This window comes from Antechinus flavipes, chromosome 2 (genome assembly GCF_016432865.1).
Source record: "Antechinus flavipes isolate AdamAnt ecotype Samford, QLD, Australia chromosome 2, AdamAnt_v2, whole genome shotgun sequence".
NCBI lineage: Eukaryota > Metazoa > Chordata > Mammalia > Dasyuromorphia > Dasyuridae > Antechinus > Antechinus flavipes.
Window position 1 is genome coordinate 93029285 of NC_067399.1, and position 17581 is coordinate 93046865.

Here is a 17581-nt window from a genome sequence, read left to right on the forward strand (position 1 = left end):
TTAAAAGGATCAGCTGTGTATTAAAACCCATTCTTTTTTTAAAATAGTTTTTTTATTGATAGAACATATGCATGGGTAATTTTTCAACATTGACCCTTGCAAAACCTTCTGTTCCAATTTTTTTCCCTCCTTCCCCCCACCTCCTTCCCCAGATGGCAGGCAGTCCCATATATGTTAAACATGTTAAAGTATATATTAAATACAAGATATATATATATATATATATATATATATATATATATATATGTGTGTGTGTGTGTATATATATATACACATACACACACACACACACACACACATATATATATACATATTATACAGTTATCTTGTTGCATAAGAAACATCAGATTTAGAAAGAAGGTAAAAATAACCTGGGAAGAAAAACAAAAATGCAAGCAAACAACAACAGAAAGAGTGCAAATGCTATGTTGTGGTCAACACTCATTTCCCAGTGTTCTTTCGCTGGGTGTAGCTGAAAACCATTCTTTTTAAAACAAGAATGAATAGTTATCAAAAAAATAATAGTAATTGTACTTACTGGAATAAAATAATGTGTTGGAAACCTTTGGACTGCAGAACGGAATACACAGTGCCTGTATTTTAAAAAATGCAATATATCATTTTACAAAGCTACTTTTCTTTTAGCCAACAATTTCATTTCTATCTCTTGAGAAATATTAAAATTCCTTCATATTATTATAATAAAGGTTGAAGAAATATTATGCTTGTTAGAATTGAAATTTTAAAATCATTATTATTGTTCTTGTGGAGTTTTTAGAGAGGTTAATTATATATATGAAATAATTAACTTGATGATAATAAATAATGGTTACCTGGAAAGGAACTTGGGAACTGGTGCTGAAACAATATCATATTGTCCTGGTGCAATATCAATTTTCTACAAGACATGAACATAGATTAACAATATTCTAATAATAATAACATAATTATAGTAGATTAAATTTTATAATATATAATAACATTCACACAAGTCTTAAAATTCTTTTGTTGTCATTTGTCTTTTATCTCAAGATCATAATTCTTTTATAATTAATTTTCCCATTTCAGCCATTTAAGAAAGCTGTGTTTAATTTTTTCAAACTGCATCTTCAAAGACAGTATCTAAAATACTGTTTCATGTCATTAATTATTCATATTTTTATCAGTATGGGAATACCCTTCAATTCACATCAAAAGTCTCTACAGAATAGAAGAAAAGTCTCCAGATTGAAGGCTGAGAAAAGTTAAGTTATTTGGCCGTTGCCATTGCTAGAGGTAGGAGCTAAATCAGGTTCTTCCTGGTTCAAAGCTCAGAAGTCTATCCCATATACTGTTTCTTTTTTATGGTTGTTCAATTGGAGTTTATCACATTTTATGGAATAATTGTGTCCCTGAGATCATAAAAGAGACATATATCTATATATGTCAAATTATTAGAAAATGAATACTTTAGGCATACTAAAAAGGCTATTATTAAAGAGATTCTATTGTAGTATTTCTTCTAAAATTCAAAATTATCCTCTAAAGTGTTTTTCCCCCCCTTCTAAATCAGATTTTCAAATATGTGGGCCATATCTTCAGATATGCAAGCATTGTCCATATAAACAATTGACATCACATAGCTACTCTTTATAAAGTGATATACATTTCTGGCCCCAGATGTAGATTTTGCAGGAGCGATATGATCAAAGTAAATATAAATTAATTTAAAATTTTATTTTTAAAATTTTAATTTAATTTTAAATTGTCCTAGCTTATTATTTCCTTGATAATACAAACTCTAAAGAAACATTGATTTGGGATATAATATCTTTAAAGATAAAACAAGTGTTTATTCTCATACAGTCAGCAATTAAGTAAGACTTTTTTAATGAAGAATCTTGGAAATGTCCAGATATATGGGCGAGGATTTTAGTAAACACTGCTAAAATTGATTTAAAAAAAAAAAAAAAGGTTGGAGCTCATTAAGAGCATCCGATACCTCTCCTCTTTTATTTGGCATTGGCTGCAAAAATGGTTTCTTTTCCTTCTTTTTCCATGGTTTGTTGAGTTGTCCAAAGATAGAGACCATTTCCCTGTGCTTCATGATTGCATTTTCAGTATATGCAGTCACACGATTAACTTCCTGCTTTGGTGTGGGATTTTCCATGATTTTCCACTTCTCCTATAGAATTCTTAGCACAATTGTGCTTCCATAGTCCAATGATGATGAGGAATTGGGCAGTGTAAACCATGGAAACACTCCATCTCAGCTAATTAATGTTTCTAATCAGGTTTTACAGGCAGATACCCAGAGGTCTTGCCATAACTGGGAACCATAAATAAAGCATAGCAGAATTAGTTATTAACCTAGATAATTAATGAAGTAATGTTAATTGTGTTCACAGACCTCAGGGTCAATCATTACTTCTAAAATCACGTGGGGTTTATATGAATTCAGAAAAGGCCTAGTTGAAGAGGTGCTTTGGAATAATGTTTATCCAACAAATATTTATCTATTCAGCATCTACTTATTGTAGGAAATGTACTGTGCTACATGCTGACAGAGATAAGACTTTATGTCTCTTTCTTCAAGAAGCTCATAATCTAGTAATCAAATAATTAATCCATGAGTATTTTTTATTTTAAAACAATTTTTAACATTTTTAAAATATTTCTTTAAATTTAAAATTTTTATTAAACTAAATTTTTATAATTAATTAAAATTAATTAACTTTTTAAAAGTTAATTTAAAAATTTTTTATTAAATCAAGTTTTTATTTTTCAAAACTTATGTGTGGACAATTCTTCAACATTAGTCTTTTCAAAACTTTGAATCCACAAATATTTATTTAATAAGATGCCTGCTAGGTGCCAGGTACTATGCTAGGGATATAAATAGGAAGAATCTCAGCTGCAAGAATGATTACAGACGTGTTCCACTGGGTTTTACATTATGACATGTCAAATATTTTGTGTTTGTCTTTTGCTTTACTTGCTGTAAGGGAAATATAAACATAAAAAGATGCAGAACAGAATGGCAATCTAAGGCTCAGGGAGGAACTGAGAGAAGTGACAAGTGGGTGGAAGATAGCAGGGAACAAGAAGGGATCCACAGAAAGTTAAGAAGCCATTCCAGAACTCAACCCTGGCTAGAGCTGGAAAGATCACCCACAGAGAAGTCTGTGTGACTCAAAGAGCTGAGTGCAGATCATTGAGGCATAAAATTAAATAAGAAATATTCATTCAGCAAATGGAAGTGTCTTAATGGTCTGATGACAATACCTAGAAGTTTTATTTAACATTAAGTGGTGAGATATGGAGAGATCTAAACCATGGCCCAGTAGTTCAAGTGCCATTGAAATAGGCCATTACTGAAGTGATTGCACACCAAGAAAAAGTGTCTAACTACAGAGGAAACATACTAAGCTTACAGAAGGAGAGAAGACTTTGTAGGAAGCAATACAGACTCAAATAATAAAAGGAGAATGAGCGGCTGAATGTTGCCCGTACCACATCACATTTGTGAACTTACAAGGCAAAGAGAAAAGTCAGTTATTCACAACCCTGAATTTCCATTAGTACACTCAATGTGACCTTGTGATGCATTTTTTTTTTCTTTTTCTTTTTTTGACTCTAAGTCACCCATGCTGGAAGTGCTGCAGGCCCTCGCATGCCGCTAATGAGCATGGAAGTTTGACTTGCTGTGTTTCCAACTTGACCTAGTTTGTTTTTCCTTAGAAAGCTCCCAGGTCCTGGAGACTCATCATTTTAGTACTGGACACCCCATCACTATTGTCTATTAGAAATCCAAATCAAGTGATCCACCAGCCTTGGCTATCCAGGAGCAAGTTTATAGATTGTGCTACTTTGCTTGAAATGATGCTATTTCATATATTCTGTTTGCCATTTGCTTTTCTCCAATTTGTGTTAATTAAAAAAATACATTCCCTGATCTAGAGTCTCCAGTAACTACATAGGATGAAATCTGATTAGAATGTGAAATCCTTGAGGGCCTCTTTGTGTATCTCACCACTTAGCACAGTTCCTGGCCCACAGTAGGTGCTTAATAAATGTTTATTGACTGATCTGAGATTTAATTGGTCGTGCTTATGAAAACTTCCTAAGTTATTATGAACCTGACTTTTTCAATTATGAATGGTCACACATTATTTTGTGTGAGTTCTGCTAACAAAGCCAAAATTATTGATGTTGTTTATGTATGGAAAAAGAGACTGAGTTGAATATCTAAAAGTTCTACCCCATGATATAGTACTTCAATATTTTACGGCTCTGGGATTTCATCAATATAGTTATTCTCCCACCCAAAATATATCTAATACATATCACCTAATACAAATCCCTTTAGGGTTTTTATATAGAAGTAGTGAAGCCATGATTAAAAAAATAAAAAAGAGTCCTAGTAACTATCCCTTAGGTATAGCTAAGAGGGTTCTCAGATCATAGAACTTGGACCTGCCAAAGGCTCTAGAGCACCAAATACAAGAAGGCCCTGGGTGGGTGGGTGGGTGGGGAATATTTGGTAGAGCTGAATGAAAATACAGACCATAGATAAAGAGCTTTTCTAAGTAAGTCTGCAGCCCTCAGGGATTTATGTATGGTTTGGTGGACCCAATTTTTATGTGAGTTTCATAAAACTGCTCTAGAGAACTCAGAATCATCTTCAAAACCAAAATAAAACCTCAAACTACGGCTTCAGTGAAGGTCATCAATGGATCTATTGAGAAATGGCTTGAGTGTTAGATTTGGAATTTTAAAAAACTCAAGTTGAAATCCTATCTTAGATATTCTCTTATGTGACCTTGGACTGCTTATTTTACCTTCTTTTAACATCAGTTTAATCTTCCATAAGATGGCTATAATAAGAGTACCTATCTCATTGGGCTGTTGTAAGGACTAAATGAAATAAAGTAAGAAAATTGATTTGCAAATCTTTGGGCACTGCAAAAACTGTATGTCTATATACAGTGTATGTATGTATATATGTGTGTGTGTGTGTATATATACTGTCAGTACTGTTATACATGTATGTATATGTGTGTATATATACATATGTGCGTGTGTGTGTGTGTGTGTGTGTGTGTGTGTATGATGCTATTATATCATTCAAATATAGCTTTTAAAAAATCAGGAAAACACATATAGTTATTTTACCTGACAAATTTTGACAAATGCTTTCTAAAAAATAAATTGAAAAGATGACTGGATGCAGCTATTTGGTTTAGGGGAAAGACCACTGGTTAGGGTATCAAGCAGGTCCTCAGAATTATGATTTGGGATGAGCCCCTAACCTTCTTGAGATAATATTTATAAAGTGCTTCTCACACTGCCTGTTATGTGGGAAGGCTTAATACAAGTTTATTTCGTCTTTGCTTGTCAGGCCAGGCCTTCTTCCAGATTATATAGCCTATCTAGATAATTCTTTAAAAAGAAAGGAATAATAAGGTCATTGTTAAAATCAGATTGATTAATACCAATAGAAATAATTTGGCATATAAAAGTAATTGTTTAAAATAAAAGGGTAAGATTTTTCTTGTGTAGCAAGATAACTGTATAAATATGTATACATATATTGGATTTAACGTATATTTTAACATATTTAACATGTATTGGACTATCTGCTATCTAGGAGAGGTGGGGGGGAGGGAAGGGGAAAAGTTGGAATAGAAGGTTTTGCAAGGGTCAATGTAGAAAAATTACTCATGCACATGTTTTGGAAATAAAAAGCTATAATAAAAAAATTAAGAGGGTAAGTGTCTAAATTGTACTGAAGAGATTAAAGGGCCAGAAAGCCCTTTATTTTATTTATACAGAGACAAGAGAGCCTGGATCCTCCCATGATCAAAGTGGTCAGCAGGCTTCCCAGGGGAGCCCCCAAAGGGGAGATCATGACTGCACTGATACTTCACTGCTTGACTTCTTTTGTAAAATCCCTTAATTATATTTTTATTCATGCCTTTTGTCCTTAATCATTAATTAATTCATATTAATACTTTTGTCAATGCCTCTTTCACTTCTGAACATAGACCTCCCCACTTCTTTCCTCAGACAGTCACCCTGGTAACTAAATTTGAAGCAGAAAACAAAAATCAAAAGCTTGCTCTCTAAGGAACGTGATTTCCATGGAGACTGGTGAGGGCTCTCCCAGGGTCACCCAGAGACTCGCCCCCAGAGACGACGCTGGGATGGGCCTTTACCTTATCTTTCATACACAGGGAGCTGGGGCTTTGCCTTGGGGTGTCTTTGAACGAGTAAGAAGCCATCTGCCTATTGACCAGCTCCACGAAGTCAGGAGGCATGTACTTGGGTGTGTCGGGCAGTGTTGTGTCCCTTGTCAGCTCCAGCAAAGATACTTTGTTCCGACCTTCATTTTTAAAATTGTAGGTAATGTTCACCGGGTTTAACTGGGATTCTTCAAGAAAGTCTCGCACTGTGTAGGTGCCTGGTATGGGAGTTTCCTGTTGAAAAGCAATGTTGATTCTGAGATCATTTTGTAGTTGCTTGTATCTTTCTTCCTTTCTCATTGAGTGCTTTTATGGAATACTGTGATCTCACCCCAAAACTCTTGCCACAACTAGACTTTGAGGTAGCTGGCCCCTGGTGATTTTATTTCTGAAATGCTTGTTGTAAAAAAGTTTTAGCAGGTCCAGTACTCCACCAAACCCCACTGTGACCGACAGACTGGAAAGGGACTGGACATCCCCTCCATTCTGCCAGCAGAAGGGCTAAGGATCTTCTGAATCCCCTCCCTCACATGGGGTTAGGGGGAGAGCTCTAAAATCATGGAGGGCTATCTTCAGGAGTCAGCTCCAAATGGACTTTCTGTAGGGGGCCCTCCCTGGTTCCCCTAGCTGGAAATGCTTTCCCCTTTCAGACTGGCTTGCATTTACTTTTTATACATCTTGTATGAGCCTCATTATTTATATTTTGTTTTCCCCTCCTTACGGACCAGAACTGTTTTTGCTTTTATTTGTATTCTCAGCACTTTGCACTGCCCCTGGCTTATAGTAAATACTAAATAAATGCTTATTGACTAATTCCACTTACTCCATAAGACAAACCTGCAAGATTCTCCATCTGCTCAGACTCAAATGTGCTACTCCTCCCTCCCCTTTCTACCTCTTTCTCAGGGATTATTAAAAATCAACATTATTATTGTGGCACTATTTAGTAGAAGCTGGGGCTGGTTTTAGAGCAGGGAAGACTTGCATTCAAATCTCACCTCGAACCCTTACTAACTGTGATCATGGAGGAGGCACTTAAATTCACTAAGCCCCAAGTTGTGACCTATAGTCAACAAAATTACAAGTCCTTGATATACTGAGATCTGATCCTGTAAAAAATGGCTAAAAAAATCTGAAAAAAATTATAAAGATCAAACAAGAAGATACAAACAAAAAGGGCAAAATACCCTTTTATGAAATACTACTTTCCTCTAGTTTGGGTTATATCATGGTCTGGAAGCATCATCTCAATATGTTGTAAAGCTAGTCTTCCCAAATTTGTTTTGCATTTGGAAGCCAGTCCTAAAGTTAAGGAATCAAAATTCTCTTTCATGAAGTAAAACTTACTAGTGGCCAATTCTTTGTAGTTTATTTTCCTTAGATATGGTCCTTCTAATCCTGCTGTTGTTGGAAACTTCTCTTTTTTAAAAATATATACTTGCACAAATTAATGACAGTATACAGCCCTAGTCTCCGCAATCTCTTTAGGCTTTAACCCCTAAAATCGTGTTGTCATCTCTCAAGGTCTTTCTCCATTTCCCTTCCTTCCTAACCTCCATGTCATACCTAAATCTGGGCGTCTCACTATATAACCCATTCCTTAGGTCCCCATCAAATCAGTCTGTTTTTAAGTTCAGCACCTACAGGACATTACCACCAAGCTTCCAAACTTTCTGGGTTTTCCTCTGAATTTTGGGGAAGGAAAAGACTAATGTCATCAAGGGATTTGTAGGAAGGAAATAACAATGATGGTAGCATGGAGGAGGGACCAAGTGTTCTGAGTGAAATAGGAACTCTTTCACTATGTTTCTGGGATCCCAGGGTCTGCCCTCTCCCTAGCCACCTGGTATCCCCAACTACCAAGTACCAGGATAAAATTTTTGGATATGACAATGATTCCTAGAATCCTGCTGATTTGCTTTACTTTTCAGAATTTTATGTGAAAATTAAATTAAATTTGTATTTCTAATTCCTATGGCTTTACTGAAATGAGTGTATAATATGACTGATAGATATGGATAATTCCTTCTTTCATGCAGTTTAATACAAAAATAAAGAATAATAAAGAAAAATTGAAATATACATACTTTTAGTGTTGTTCGCCACCATGATTCTCTCTGATCTGGGGGTTCTTTTATTCTTACTTTCTAGTAATAAAAACAGATTAGTTACATATATTTGTGTGTATGCATATATGAATATGTAGATATGTATTTGAGTGATGATTACCTCAAATTATCTATAATTTATAAAATGTATTTAAACAGATTATTAGTTTCATGAAAACAAAAAAAAGTACTTTTGTACTTTTAATCTTTATACCAAAATCAACATTACATAAAAATTTTTCCTTGAGAGAAGTATTTACTTACATTTTGCTCTGAATCTTAATTTTTCTTTTTGTTTTAAAATTTCTATTGGTAAAATGTTGGTAATTTACCTTTCCATTGTTTCTATGGCAAGGGCATGCTGGAAGGAAATCTTAACCATGAGGATGCTTTGGATTCTTAGGAAGAAAGCAGTTGTATAAACACAAGGTGGTATTATAATTATATTTACAGCTAAGAAATCATGGTATGAGCTAATAACAGCATATTAATCAAGTTTACTAAGCATCTACTATGTGCTAGATACTGCTACAGGATAGAAAGGAGCTTACTACATAGTCCAGGTAGACACAGGGCAAAATAGATATGAAGCAATATGGGGAGATCAGAAAAGATTTCATGTAGAAGGTGACATTGGAACTGAGTCGTGAAGGGAGCTGGGGATTTTTAGAACTGGAAGCCAGGAAAAAGTGAATTTCAGGTACAGGGAAGAAAGTCCCAGAGAAGAGATGTGAGATGACATATATGAGGAATATAAAGAAAACCAGTTTCGATTGACCCTAGCATATGTAAAGGATAGTAAAGTAAATAAAGCTGCAAAAAGTGGAGGCTAAACATTTATATTTGGCCTTTTATTTGATCTTATATTTCATCCTTAATGTAACAGGGAGTTACTGAGGTTTATTAAGTAGGGAATGACATGGCCATACCTGGACTTTAGGAAAATCTCTTTGGCAGCTATGTAGAGGATGGATTAGTATGGGGACAGAGAGGTTACTGCAAAATCTATCAAGAGGTGATGGGGTAGGATACAAAATAAACCCACATAAGTCATCAGCATTCTTATATATCACTAACAAAACCCAACAGAGTTACAAAGAGCAATTCCATTTAAAGTAACTACCGATTGTATAAAATATTTAGGAATCTATCTGCCAAGGAAAAATCAGAAACTTTATGGCCAAAACTATAAAACACTTTCCACACAAATTAAGTTTGATCTGATCAATTGGAAAAATATTAAATGCTTTTGGATTGGGTGAGCAAATATAATAAAGATGACAATACTACCTAAACAATCTATTTATTTAGCACTATACCAATCAGACTCCCAAAAAACTATTTTGATGACCTAGAAAAAATAACAACAAAGTTCATATGGAAAAACAAAAGGTCAAGAATTTCAAGGGAATTAATGAAAAAAAAAATCAAATGAAGGTGGCCTAGCTGTACCAGATCTAAAATTATATTATAAAGCAGCAGTTACTAAAACCATCTGGTATTGGCTAAGAAATAGACTAGTTGATCAAGGGAATAGGGTAGGTTCAAAGGACAAAACAGCCAATAACTTTAATAATCTAGTGTTTGACAAACCCAAAGACCCTAGTTTTGGGAATAAGAATGCATTATTTGACAAAAATTGCTGGGAAAACTGGAAATTAGTATGGCAGAAACTAGGCATTGACCCACACTTAACACTGTACACCAAGATAAGGTCAAAATGGGTTCATGACCTAGGCATAAAGAATGAGATTGTAAATAAATTGGAAGAGCATAGGATAGTTTACCTCTCAGACCTGTGGAAGAGGAAGGAATTTATGACCAAAGAAGAACTAGAGATCATTATTGATCACAAAATAGAAAATTTTGATTATATCAAATTGAAAAGTTTTTGTACAAACAAAACTAATGCAGACAAGATTAGAAGGGAAACAATAAACTGGGAAAACAGTTTTACAGTCAAAGGTTCTGATAAAGGCCTCATTTCCAAAATATATAGAAAATTGACTCTAATTTATAAGAAATCAAGCCATTCTCCAAGTGATAAATGGTCAAAGGATATGAACAGACAATTCTCAGATGAAGAAATTAAAACTATTTCTAGCCAAAAGATGCTCCAAGTCATTATTGTTCAGAGAAATGCAAATTAAGACAACTCTGAGATACCACTACACACCTGTCAGATTGGCTAGAATGACAGGGAAAGACAATGAAGAATGTGGAGGGGATGTGGGAAAACAGGGACACTGATACATTGTTGGTGGAACTGTGAACACATCCAGCCATTCTGGAGAGCAATTTGGAACTGTGCTCAAAAAGTTATCAAAGTGTGCATACCCTTTGATCCAGCAGTATTTCTATTGGGCTTATACCCCAAAGAAATACTAAAGAAGGGAAAGGGACCTGTATGTGCCAAAATGTTTGTGGCAGCCCTGTTTGTAGTGGCCAGAAACTGGAAAATAAATGGATGTCCATCAATTGGAGAATGGCTGGGTAAATGGTGGTATATGAATGTTATGGAATATTATTGTTCTGTAAGAAATGACCAGCGGGATGAATACAGAGAGGACTGGCGAGACTTACATGAACTGATGCTAAGTGAAATGAGCAGAACCAGGAGATCATTATATACCTCAACAACGATACTGTATGAGGATGTATTCTGATGGAAGTGGATCTCTTCGATAAAGAGTGCTAGTTCAGTTTCAGTTGATCAAGGATGGACAGAAGCAGCTACACCCAAAGAAAGAACACTGGGAAATGAATATAAACTGCATTTTTGTTTTTCTTCCCGGGTTATTTTTACCTTCTGAATCCAATTCTCCCTGTGCAATAAGAGAACTGTTCGGTTCTGCACACATATATTGTATCTAGGATATACTGTAACTTATTTAACATGTAAAGGACTGCTTGCCATCTGGGAGAGGGGGTGAGAGAGGGAGGGGAAAAATCGGAACAGAAGTGAATGCAAGGGATAATGCTGTAAAAAATTACTCTGGCATGTGTTCTGTCAATAAAACCTATTTTTAAAAAAGGCAGAGGTTGTCTTGTATTTCTTTTTGTACCCCCAGGGCTTAGCACATAGTAGGGTAGGCACTTAGTATTCACTGAAAATAAACAAACAACAAAGAAAATTGAATCTCATTATTAAAAAAAAATTTTCATGGTGATGAAGATGTTCACATCTAAAAGTAAACCAAATGAAAAACCATGGTTTGGCCAACTTAATTAAAATTCTAAGTAGAGTGCTAAAAAATCAAAAAACACAAAACACCTAAAAATCTTTTTTATCAATAAATAAATACTAAAGGAAAAAACTGGAAAATAAATCTATTGAAGAAAAAATGAAAAGGGAATTTTATAGCATGGCACAAGAAATACAAAACATTCCTAAAACAACAAAATTCCTGAAAATTAGAATGGACAAAATTGAAGCTAATTAATCAATGAAATAATAAGAAATAGTGAAACAAAGTGAAAAGGCTACAAATATAAAAGAAAATGTAAGGTGTTTCATATTTAAAACTTATCTGTACAACAGATTTGAGGGGGGAAAATGCAAGAATCATTGGACTATCTAAAAACCACCACCAAAAAAAATGTGCTAAAATATTATATTTCAATAAATCTTAAAAGAGAACTTCTTTGATCTCTTAGAAACAGAATAATGTGGAAAGATAAAGAATCCTTGGTCACCTCTGAAAAGAAATCCCAAATTGAAAACTTCTAAGAACAGTGTACCCACAATCAGAAGCTTCCAGGTCAAAGATAAAAGTGCTACAAATAGCCAAAAAGACAGAACTCAAAAACCAAGGTTCCAGCCAAGATCACAAATAATTTAGTAACCACAACCATAAAGGATCAGTGAGCTTGGAATATAATATTCTAAAGGCCAAAGATATGAGCTTAGCAGACTTCCAAGCACTCCTGATTAACAAGGCCAGTGCTATATACTATATATTATATCTTTAGCTTAACTGGAAGATTTAAGAGAAACATAAAAAGAGTAACCAATAATAATGTTATGAATGATAAAGGATTAAACAAGTATAAATGGTTTGAACTCTTTTGTTGTTATTGTTGGAAGGCAATTGGAGATAAGTGACTTGCCTAGGGCCATACAGGTAGCAAGTATTTGAGGTTGCATTTGAACTCAGGTCCTACTAACTTCAGGGCTTGTGCTCCATCCAATGTTTTGAATTCAAATGTGGGGAAATGATGTGGCCCCTCTGAACCCTATCATTATCAGAGAACACAGGGGAAGCCTAAGTAGACAAGGTCTAAGAAAGGTTGTGTTATTTTTTGATGATCTTAAGAGAAGAAAAAGAGAGAGGAAAAGGAATATATAAGGGGGGAAGAGAAAGGAAAGTTAGAGAAAATTATCTCACACAATCAGGGTGCACAAGTAGACACCTATACACACAGGGAGGAAAATGTGGGAGGGAGCGCTAAAATTTGAACCTCATTCTCATCTGAACTGGTCGAGAGAAAAATATACACACGTACACAGAGTTGGGTATAGAAATGCATTTCATTAGCAGAGAAATAGAAAGTGAAGGAGGAGGTAGTGGATGGAAGGATAGATTAAGGGAGGGATGAGTCCTAGCATAACAAATTCTAATTAAAGAGGCACAAATAATATTTGTAGCTTGTTCTGAGATGACATAAGGATGGAAATCTAAGTGAGTTCCTATCAGATGATGAAAGGCTAAACAGCTTGTGGTACATAAATGTGAGGGACTATTATTGATCTGTAAGAAATGATGAAGAGGATAGTTTCAGAGAACTTAAAAAGGCTTGCATGAACATGTGCAGAGCAAAGTGAACAGAATGAGAACAATTTATACAATGACAATAAGGTAAAGAGAAACATCTTTGAAAGAATTAGAGGCTCTGATCAGCATAATTAATAATCAGTCACGAACATTTTATCTACTTCCTGATAGATCAGATGAAGGATTCAGAGTGCAGAATAAGATAAAATTGTTTTTTAACATGGCGATTGTGGAAATTAGGGCAGTTAGGTAGCACTGAGCTTGGAATCAGTAAGATTTATCTTCCTAAATTCAAGTCTGGGCTCAGACACTTATTAGCTGTGTGACCCTGGGCAAGTCACTTCATCCAGTTTGCCTCAGCTTCCTCATCTGTAAAATGAGCTGGAAAAGGAAATGACCAACCACTCTAAGACTTTGCCAAGAAAACCCTAAATGAGGTCACAAAGAGTCAAACATGACTGAAAATGACTGAAAAACATCTATTTTATCCATCTATCTATGGCAGCTGATGCCTCAGTGGATAAAGGGAAGGATAGATAGGGATAGTTAGGGCCTAGATTCAGGAGTTCAAATCCAGTCTTAGACATTATTGAGGCAAGTCATGTAACCTCTGGAAAAAAATAAAAAAGGATCCACTGAATTCACTGGAGAAGGAAATGGCAAACCACTCCAATATCTTTGCCAAAAAAACTTCCAAAAATAGGGTCAAAAAGGATGAGACATAACTGAAATGGTGGTTCACTATAATAATATGGACATTTGTTTTGCTTTAACATTAAAATATATTTTTAAAAGAGATTTTTTTTTAAATTCTCATGTATCTGTGGATGTGTGTGGGGGGGAAGGGGGGAAGACAGGTTGGGTAGGAGAAATAGATATCTGCTCATTGAAAAAATATGTATATATATATTTTTAAAGAGTGCTCATAGGTAAATTTGGAGAATAGTTTGCGTTAAGTAATGAAGTCTAAAGCCAGACTACAAAAAAGAATGACGAATGAATGAAGGAAGTAGAGACAGAGATAGCTACATAATTTGTAGGTTCTGGGGGAAAAATATAATAAAAGGAAAAACTGACTGGATCAGGAAAGTCAGGCCATTCATATTCTGGTGCTGGCTGGCTTCTGAGAATAACAAACTGTATAATCAGCCATGCCTTCTGTGAGTGTAAACTTGTCTGTAAAATGGGAACATTACTTATACTGAAAGTCAGGAAGCTTATATAATAAAATGTGCCAAAATATGTCTTGCAAACTATAAGAGCCATACATATGAAAGGCATCATTGTTAATTTTCCTAATTTTATTAAACAGAATTTAAGAGTTTTGTTTAAGAATTTGATACAAGATTCTTTAATTGTTTATTTAGTACCTCACATTTTTCCTTACTCATCCTTTCATTCTGACTTTTTGTTCCCTATTTTTAAGCTTTTTGCTTTCATCAAAATGAACGTAAGCAAGAACGTTTCTTTCTCATTGCCAGCTTATGGGGATTTTGTTATGGTGGCTAGGAAGAGACATCATCAGTAGAAGATCCCTAATAATAGACAGAAAAGAGAAGAAAGAATTCAGTTTGGCTCCCTGATCCTCAGTTCTCATCAAATAAAGGAATGATTAGACGTATTTTGAGTCGCTTCTAGCTTGATGAGCCATGATCCCTTGAGAATAGAAGAGATGGAATGAAAAGTAATCATCTACACATACCCTTTATTCCCTGAGGTTTCCTATTCCCTCTCCACCATTTTTCTGTATATACTAAGAGCAGCATGATAATAGCAGATACGAGTTCAAATTTTGACTTGAACACACAGCAGTTATGTGATGTTTGGCAAATCACTTAATGTCCCTGATACCTGGTTTCCTGAGAGAGAGAGAGAGAGAGAGAGAGAGAGAGAGAGAGAGAGAGAAAGAGACAGAGAGACAGAGAGAGATTTATAGATACATATGTATCTATAATATATAATATGCAGATATATACACATATATCCGTATCTATCTATCTCTATGGGAGAGCTCAGGTGAGTCAAGTAACATTAAATGTTTTCTAATTCAAGTTTTGTCATTGCTATAGCTATTCTTTGCATGTTAATTGTCATTACTTTTAGATATGTGGCCAATGATAGAGTAAGAAATTACAAAGAGAAGTAGAGGTAAGGGTGAAGTTGGAGGATAAGATAATTTTTTTTTAATTGAAAGAATTCACTTCTTTAAATTGTGGGTACATTTCCCTGACAAACTTAATCTGTCCAATTTCTGAATTAAGAAAATAGAATTACGAGTAAGATCTCAAATATATCTCACTCTACATAGGTTTGGGTTTGGGTTTCTTTCTTTTTTGCCTTTTTGTGAATTATGCCAACAGTGATATATCATAACTATATAAATTGTGTTACAGTTTGAAATATTAATAAGTTCTAGTGCTGTGTGGGTACGTGTGGGGGGGAGAGAAGATATCAGACCACAGAATATCAAAATAATTATCATGATAACCATGTAGTTACTATACAACATATACAAATCTACTATACAGTAAATTTGTATATTCTTAGAGGGTAGTTTTATTGTGCTGGGACTCCTACTGTGGGGCTAGTTCAGAATATAGTACTTTTCATCATTTGCCATCTTACTGGTTTTTATGCCAACAACAAATGTAAACACCCTGTTATGAGTTCACACTGTAAGTGTTCTGGGATAAAGAGCAGTTCATATTTTGACAGTGTGTTAGGGCTTAGAAAGTGTTTTCCTCAGGGATTATACTGTGAAGTAGTTAATTTATATATTATTCTCTCCATTTTATGGATGAGCTTCAGTAAGGTTAAGTTATTTTCCCAAGAAGGATCAGAAGATAGAAGTCAAACTCCCTAGCCCATATATATATATATATGAAAAATCTAAAATATCTTAGTTAAAATGCTTCTTCCAAACAAGAAAACTACATAAAGATAGAAGTCAAACTCCCTAGCCCACAGATCTTTATCTATCACATGATTAGATTTCAAGTCATCAGGAGGTTTGTGAACTTGGGATGGGAAAAACTTCCAACAGTTTTCTTCAATTATAAACAAAGGCAGCAAACCATTATCCTGAAAAAGAGTACATAGGTTTCACCAAATTACCAATGGAATCCATGACATCCAAAAAACAAAGTCTATGAGATTTGAGCTTTTAACATATTAAATTAATATGGATAGGAGGTATAGTAATGTAATTATTTTAGAAAACGTTTATAGGTCACAATAAACTTTATCTCCCAATTATTTTTTTTCTTTCTTATTTTTGGTCTTAGGACTTTCAAGGTCACCTTGAAACCATAGGAGATAAGCTGACTATGACAGGGACATCTAGCCACGTACTCTTCATGATACCCCAAAATAATACATTTCAGGGTTAAGGATAAACAAACCACTCAAGAAAAACTATTTGCTGATGAGGTTTAAAAAAAAAAAAAAAGCAATACCCGTGTAGTAGGCATTTTAGCACTTGAATTTTGAATGCAACAGTGGCAGCTTCTTTTGACGTTGGAAACAGCCTTTTCTTCTTTTGGCCTAATTTACTTTAAATTGAATTTCATTTAGAAATTGGGTAGGGAAAACCAGGAAAGCTCATCTTTTACGATCTACGAATAAACAAGAAGATGAAGGTCAAAGCAAATTAGTAGCAACACAATATGTCAAATTTCTCTTGTTGCACTGTTTGTAAAACTTCTTTATGTTTAAAAAAATTTTTAAATGCTTATATACATAAATATAAAAATGTTTCTCACTATATCTTAAACTATTAACATTTTAAAATATATAATATTTTTTCCTATATGATTATTTTTGCTCTTAAAAACCCTAAACAATTGCTCTAAAACAAGCCATAAGTTTTTGCAATATTCGGTTATAGTTCTCTTTGTAAATTGAAAGGTTATGTATACATGCTGGAAAAAATACCTTTCAGGTATTTATTAGGCTAAACTGTTGAAATGGAGAGAATTTTTATCTCTCAATCAGTTCTCAAATAACTTTGAATTAGCTTCAACAAATAAATAGAGCTAAATCATTTGATTTTCTAATACAATAGCAAAAGTAATATAAAAATGCAAAATTAATTGTTGCTTTAAGATGTATAATGTGCACTGGCTGCAAAGGAAACCTACATTTATCTCATGATTTGATCATGAGGTGTACTGATACATGATCATGTATCGAGGTTCCACCAAAAAAGCACAACTATGGGAAAAAACCCTTTTAGTCGTCTTCCTGGCTCTCACTCCCAGTCCCCTTTCCCATAACTTTGGAATGGTGCTATTTTCCCGAATATCTATAAAACCCTTCCTTTTACCCCCCACTCTCACCTTCTTCCCAAACCCTCAAAGTGTTGCACAAAAATACGCACAAAAAATAAGCATTTTTATACTTGGATCCAATCCTTGGGATGCCTCCCATAGGCAAGACCAAATTTCCCCAGCAAAGGAAGAACGCTAGAGAAGAG

The 17581-nt window shown here is 34.5% G+C and overlaps 1 protein-coding gene across 3 annotated transcripts in view; it reads right to left on the bottom strand.

Moving 5' to 3' along the window:
* STPG4 (sperm-tail PG-rich repeat containing 4) overlaps positions 1–17581 on the bottom strand; it is a 46378-nt gene that overhangs the window by 27383 nt on the left and 1414 nt on the right. For all 3 annotated transcript variants that reach the window (XR_007950313.1, XM_051975222.1, XM_051975221.1), the window contains exons 2-6: positions 16563–16721; positions 8312–8371; positions 6198–6458; positions 834–898; positions 539–593 (exon numbers count right to left, since the gene is read on the bottom strand). Coding sequence is in view for 2 of the 3 variants with exons in the window: in XM_051975222.1 (XP_051831182.1) it covers positions 539–593; positions 834–898; positions 6198–6458; positions 8312–8371; positions 16563–16577 (456 nt within the window). In the remaining variant the exon portion in view is untranslated. The remainder of the gene's footprint in view (positions 1–538; positions 594–833; positions 899–6197; positions 6459–8311; positions 8372–16562; positions 16722–17581) is intronic.